Source organism: Schistosoma mansoni (genome assembly GCF_000237925.1).
Source record: "Schistosoma mansoni, WGS project CABG00000000 data, supercontig 0887, strain Puerto Rico, whole genome shotgun sequence".
In the NCBI taxonomy this organism is placed as follows: Eukaryota; Metazoa; Platyhelminthes; class Trematoda; order Strigeidida; family Schistosomatidae; genus Schistosoma; species Schistosoma mansoni.
The window spans coordinates 585-7093 of record NW_017386481.1 but is presented as its reverse complement, the minus strand read 5'-3'; the positions used below and the strand labels follow the sequence as shown (position 1 = coordinate 7093).

Genomic DNA, 6509 nt, shown 5'->3' with positions numbered 1-6509 from the left:
ACATGGATATTACTGGTACGTAGACGTTCTTCCACACACTTCATAATATGCACACAAGCATAAGCACCCTCAGGGAGGGTTGATAGTAACCTCTGTTACTTCTTATTTTAGTAAAGTCTTCAACCTGGTTTAGGCCACTGATTTCATTAGACTTAGGATAGACATTTCAACTTTCGTCGTTTTTGCTAGTCCGGTGCTTACCCCTTTCATATACCAAAATACACAACTACACAAGCTGACGCTCATGTGATCCATATACATAAGCGTTCACATCGGGTAGCTCTCAAGATTTGAGGGGTTAAAGGTTGGGATCCTAAGTAATCCAGATACAGCAGAGTGAAGAGTTAGTCTGATCTATACCGACTGCCAAAACTGGCTAGCAAGGTTGTCCCTACTACCCAGCAGCGCCACAAGGAGGCCTGAGGTCGGATTTTGCTGCCCAAAAATCTTTCACCGAGATAAAATACCTTTAACACAGTTTTTACTACAGAATCTCTAATAGTATAATCCTTATGATATCCCAGCATGCTGTTCATTCCTCAGGCTCCAGGTCTTCAGTTGTGTTCTAAGTTTAACAGGTTCATGGTTTCAGTGGGATTTATTTTCACTTTCTAGTTAACATTCTCCTCGTTTATTTGAATAATTTTTGATATGCTGATTTCCTTTTTATGTGTCATACTGAGATATTAACTTTTACATTGCACTTTTCTGTTTGAAAATTCAATAAAAGAGAAGACTATGTTAAGGAGACACCAAATGTTTCATTAAATCTGTAAAGACAAATAAGCAGGACATATATTGTAGCTCTGGAATTGATTTCGAATTAATTTCCTTTTTGTACTACCACTTAAACGTTGTTCATTATTCAAATCTCTTTTATTTTCGAGGTTGGAGATAAAGAACATTATCACATAACTATTCATTTTGTCATTATGATCATCGATGTTATGAAAAAATGTTTCAATAAATTATGTACTCAATAGTGTTCTAAACATTATTAAGACACACTCTTTTAGATTGTGACGTTTCTTACACTTTATTTCACCTAAAAAAGACATTCAGAAAGAACATGCTTGTTTCTCCGCATGTTGTAAGGTACTGTACATTGGGCCACTTTAAAGTCGAAAGCAATCACATTGGCAAAAATAATAATATTCACTGAAGTAATATCACATTGGTCTTTATTAAATTAAGACTAATCATGTTCACTACACACGTATTATAACTAACATGAAAGCTGAAGTTCTGAAAGTCCAAATGTATGTCAGTTGTTCTCAATTAATTGAACAGTACAATCAAAAGCTTGATCACGCTATGTTTATTGGATCTCGATACTTGCAATCTAGGTAGCCTTTTTGCTAGATTTATTCCTATTGATATCTTTCAAGGCCGTAGATACATTTTTAGTCAGTCCAGTAAATTGTTTTTAGATAGAACAATGTTATGTGTCCGCTTAATGTATCTCTGTTAGACACTACATGGTCACGTTTTATACTCATAATAATTTTACTTCATTTTTCGAAAAAAAATTTATTTTAGTATTTACTGACGATACCCAACTAATGGAAACTTATTACACAAATTATGATAATGAACTGTTAAATTATACAAAAAATTTTAATGAGGAGAATTCAAAAGAATTAATTAAAAATGAAAATATTATTCAAAATGATTTGGAAGATATAGAAAATCAAGATAATGAAGATTCAACTGATACATTGAACGATGTACTTGTTTGCATGAAAGCAGCTTTGTATCACCCTGAAGGTTGGACCATAGAATTGTTTCAGTTTATGTTGTGAGCTTATAACTTTCATGTTATATGACTATAAATGTTGTGTAATGTTTGAAATAGGTGCGGCACAACAAACTAATCGTTTTAATTTAAAGAATTTTAAATAATGTTAATAGCATTAGAATTAAAAAAGGCAATTTGTCAGTTAGCGACAGCTAGCTGAAATTAGTAAAAAGTACAGAATAACAGTATGGTTTCATAGTCAGTTACTTATCACGACTCGTTACGTGAGAATAAGAGTGGGGATGTTTTCTGTTTTTTGGGATTAATAATGAGTAATGAATAAGACGGGTGCATGAAAATTGGGTTATGAGATTACTAAAAAAGTTAAGTAGGATTAGAATTAAAAATTAGGATGTTAAAGGAAAGACAATGTTTTTGAAAAAAACGTAGTAGCAATTAAGTAAAAAGACAGGGAAAATTAAGAGGATGTATAAACATTCGCTGCTTACAAAGGTTAGGTTTATCGACATGTGTTCCTATAGCATCTGGTGTGTGCAAGAGCCAGATTCTGGAATCATAGGGTAAGTTGTTTGAGATTCTCTAAATAACTTTAAAAGCTGGATTTTTATCGACGTGATGACTGGTATCAAATAAATGTGGCAGAATAGAGTTTCATAGTGTTCTATTTTGTTACTTGGTCAACCACTTAATATAACTGTCTTTGCAAGAGCATTTGAAATGTTAACCACTCATAGAAACAGAAGAACTAGGAAATTTATCTTTATTTCGCTGACTCACTCTCGGGTGGCTAGAGAAGGTAGGGTATAGTGTAGCTGCGTTGAATTTACGTCCTGTGGTATTCCACTTGCGAGGAATTACCATTTCTCTGGCTATATCACTGTATAACTGTAATTTCAAGAATAAAGGCTGAAAAATGTGCATATCGACTTTATGTAGACGGTTTACGATATACATATTTTCTCATTTTCCCTCTAGTTCTTCTCGTCAGTAAGGCGTCACAGTTTTCTTTTTCCTTATTGAAAATGATTGATTAAGGGACTCTGTTAAACGTTTCTGGTAGGCTCTGAGTTTCACTATTGTTTTTCGTAACTAGAAAATATATCATCTATGTATCAAAAATAAAATCTTTCGGGGTTCGTTTTGTTGATTCGATCCGAATATATTTATATGATGAAAGTTTTATTCTCTAAATGTAAATTTACAACATTGTATTAAACTTTTAGACAGTAATACAATAATCTTGGATGATGAAGCAAAGAACATATTTAGTCCAGAGGCTAAAGCTAAAAGAATTGATGCTTTAAAAAAGTAAGCACTATAGTTCATTTTATATACCTATTTTTCAAATCTTCGTTTTAAACTACGTTTCGATAGTATCATGAGAAGATGAAGATTATCAGAACTATGTTGTGATATATTAACGCAATACATTTTGAACAATCTGATCACAAATACTTGTTAAGAATATGTATGTATAAAAATAAAAGGTCAACTGCACTAGAAATGGAGGGTAAGAGGAGACAAGGATAATAATAATAATAATAATAATGTGAAAACAATTTGAAACCTCATCACTCTGAATAATAAGCTGATATTACCAGAGTTAGTTTAAGGTGAGAACAAGCTGTTTTTGAATAAACAAACGGTGTTCCCTCCCAGTGTCTATTGTACAGGACTTCAACACAACTCAGATCAAGAACACGTGATTAGCCTGACTGTAACGTCAATATATTTCCGCACCAAAATCCGACACAATCCAACAACAAAGAACAGTTAATCAATAATAATAAATATAACACCTGTCACAGTATCTACATGTCTGACTACGCAAAACAATCAATCATTATCATTCTCGCCCACACACCAGTATGAAAAAAAACACGCAATGACAACAATAATTGGTGAAAATAGTTTAGCAGGAAAACCGATAAACACAATTCAGTTTAAAACAGATAATTACAAAAACACAATTTTCAATTATAACGTAAATTAATTCAAAGTGATAAATAAACTTTAGAAAACTAAGACAACTAATATTTGGAAAATCATTGTCCTAAATCTAAAATAATTTATACTTTTAAAACTGTATAAACTTTAGTAATTTTGAAACAAACGCAGAAGTCCTTTGTCTTTAACAAATAATAACACAAATTCATTTTAAAGTCTTTTTTAATTCCATGCAATTGATACTGCCGTTAGTTGTTAGTTTGATTTATCCAATGAGAATTACCTGTGCATAGTCCCAAGTTTTCTAAACTTGTATATCAATCATATAAATGTCACAAAATAATTTTCCTACAAAACCTTGATCATTAAAACCATCTACAGCTACAGATATTGGAGAATTCATGTATGAGAATCGAGCCCATTTTATTCTAAGTTTGTGCATGTTTACTTACCCATATACGAAACCACTTCTTTCTTCAAGCATAACTGATTTGTATCAGCGAATAAAATCAAACTAGAAAATAAATTCAAATGATTGATATTTTTCAAGCTTGTAGTTCACTGAACAACATCTGTAATAGCAATTTCTGAAACCGAAATGTGACACATTTTTCTAACTTTTTTATATTATTATCTTTCCACACACATTTACTTTGCAATGAAACTTATCGTACATTTTATATAAAGGTTGGATATCAGAATTTGATACGGTCATTTACGATTATCGTAGTAATGGGGAAGTAGATTTGTAAAGACTTTAATTTGAATTTAGTTTTCATCTGTGAATAACGACTGAATATGTAATAATGAAGTTAACTGTAAGGTACTGGTCAACGATAGGAAATTGGTTGCTAAGGCAATTGATATCCATCAATTCAGATAGCTGGAGCATGTGCTACGTTTGACCGGCCATCACATATCTTAATGCACAATACTGCTTGGGATAGAAGTTGCTTAAAAGAAAGCTTCAGTCAATCAGAGTAAGATATAGTATCAGTCCACGAGATCACTGATTACTGATCAACATATCCTGAGTTCCTATACTACTTCATACTTTTTACTCTACTAGGTTTCTCTCTCTTTTTGAACCATCTCTCTATGCTTAGTCTTAACAGTATTAATACTATTATTAAGTCCTTAGTTATTTAACTTGTTAATTTCATCTCGCTGTATCAGAACAGGTACTATATTTATTGTGAGTGGCTTAATAACACCATCCAGAAAACTATTAAAACTGAGGAGCACTGGATAACTGTTTCATCTTACTTTGGTGCCTCTCAATATTGCACCCCAAGGACCATACACGGGATGAATTTCAGTTTATCCGTGATGAGAAATAACTTCTAAACCATCATCCTAATGATGATGAAGGTCAGGTTCAAATAATTTGTTCATACTACACTAACGAATAATCGAAAATTATTCAGCAATATCTATATTAAAAATATATCGTTTGTATTTCAGATATTGCATCAACAAACTTGGCGAAAAAGAATTTCACAATGCTTACCATTATCTTTATCAAAAACGTATTTTGGAAAATAATCAATCTGGTGAATTAACAATACTAAATGGCTTAAAATGTTATTGTTCCGACGTGACTACCGGCTTTCTACTTGATCATTTATTATTTCTTGAAAATGATGCACTAAAACAAACAATAAATATTCAATTATCTGAATCTATTCACCAAATCTTAAATGATAATTTGCCATTTTATACGTAAGCTAAATTACGTAAACATAACTAATTCATGGCTGTGAATTTTATTTCGATCTCTGATTTTTCTAAACGTAGACTATAGTTCTCATTATTTGGAAAATTTTCCATTCTATTTCTAAGAATAACAGTTACTATTGTTGTTTACTTTTTCATAATCTATTTTATTTTATGATTAACAACTACTTATCTTATAGATTTTCTGCCCTGAAAACATTTCTCATTTTGTAGTTTCTATTCTAATTTGAAATGATTCCATCCACCAATAAATATACAGTTTTAGAAGTTACCTTTTATTAACCTGTCATTTTTTATTGTTACGCTTAATTATTAAACAAGTGAGATTTTCGAAATTAGATTTCCATTTTTCAGATAATGCTTTGAGTTTAAGAATAGTGGGACAAATGCATTCACTCTGTTTCTTCGCTTAGATCTTGAGTTTTAAAATCATCTTATTCTTAAAGATCATTAAACTCTCAACAGTGGTATATTTTTGTCGCTGTTTACTACTATATTGACCACTAGGTTCTTTGTATTAGATAAACCATTTATAGTTTATTAAGTAAGCTTTTTAATGTTTTTGTTTGTGATGGTGAGTTCACAAAGCAATAGACAGCCTTCCCTCTATTTCACATCTAGTGGTTACTTGAGGTCACAACGTGAATCAATCAAATAATATTGTCTTACTTCTTTTTCCCAGAAGTTTAGTCAGCCATTGTCGGCGGGAAAAGAAAAGTAACGTTCTCAATCTTATGAAAAGTTAAATAAACTTCAATACGTTAAAAAACTCACTTTCACGCATTATATCTGATTCTAGTGGTCCATATATTTGAGCTTGCTCTAATCAGTTCCATCATATACTTCGACTAAGGCATAAGCTTGCTACTAATCTTGCATTCAAGGTAAATCGTGTTACACATGATTTTGTCTTAAAACCCCAACTAAATATTGTATTAGTACTTATTTAGGCGAGAACTGACAGAAATTCTTTTATATCTTTGTTGCAACTTACCGAAGTATTACTTTATATATTCACAATTCCTCATGCTTCATGATGATGTTCTACAGCTGACATACTTGTCTC

The 6509-nt window shown here is 31.6% G+C and overlaps 1 protein-coding gene across 1 annotated transcript; it reads left to right on the top strand.

Moving 5' to 3' along the window:
• Positions 1–1562: 1562 nt before the first annotated feature.
• Positions 1563–5432, top strand: Smp_166480 (hypothetical protein; the record flags this gene model as incomplete). The annotated part of the gene is made up of 3 exons (XM_018792110.1): positions 1563–1767; positions 2983–3067; positions 5171–5432. 3 exons carry the CDS (start codon positions 1563–1565, stop codon positions 5430–5432), a joined length of 552 nt encoding a protein of 183 aa, XP_018644321.1.
• Positions 5433–6509: the final 1077 nt, after the last annotated feature.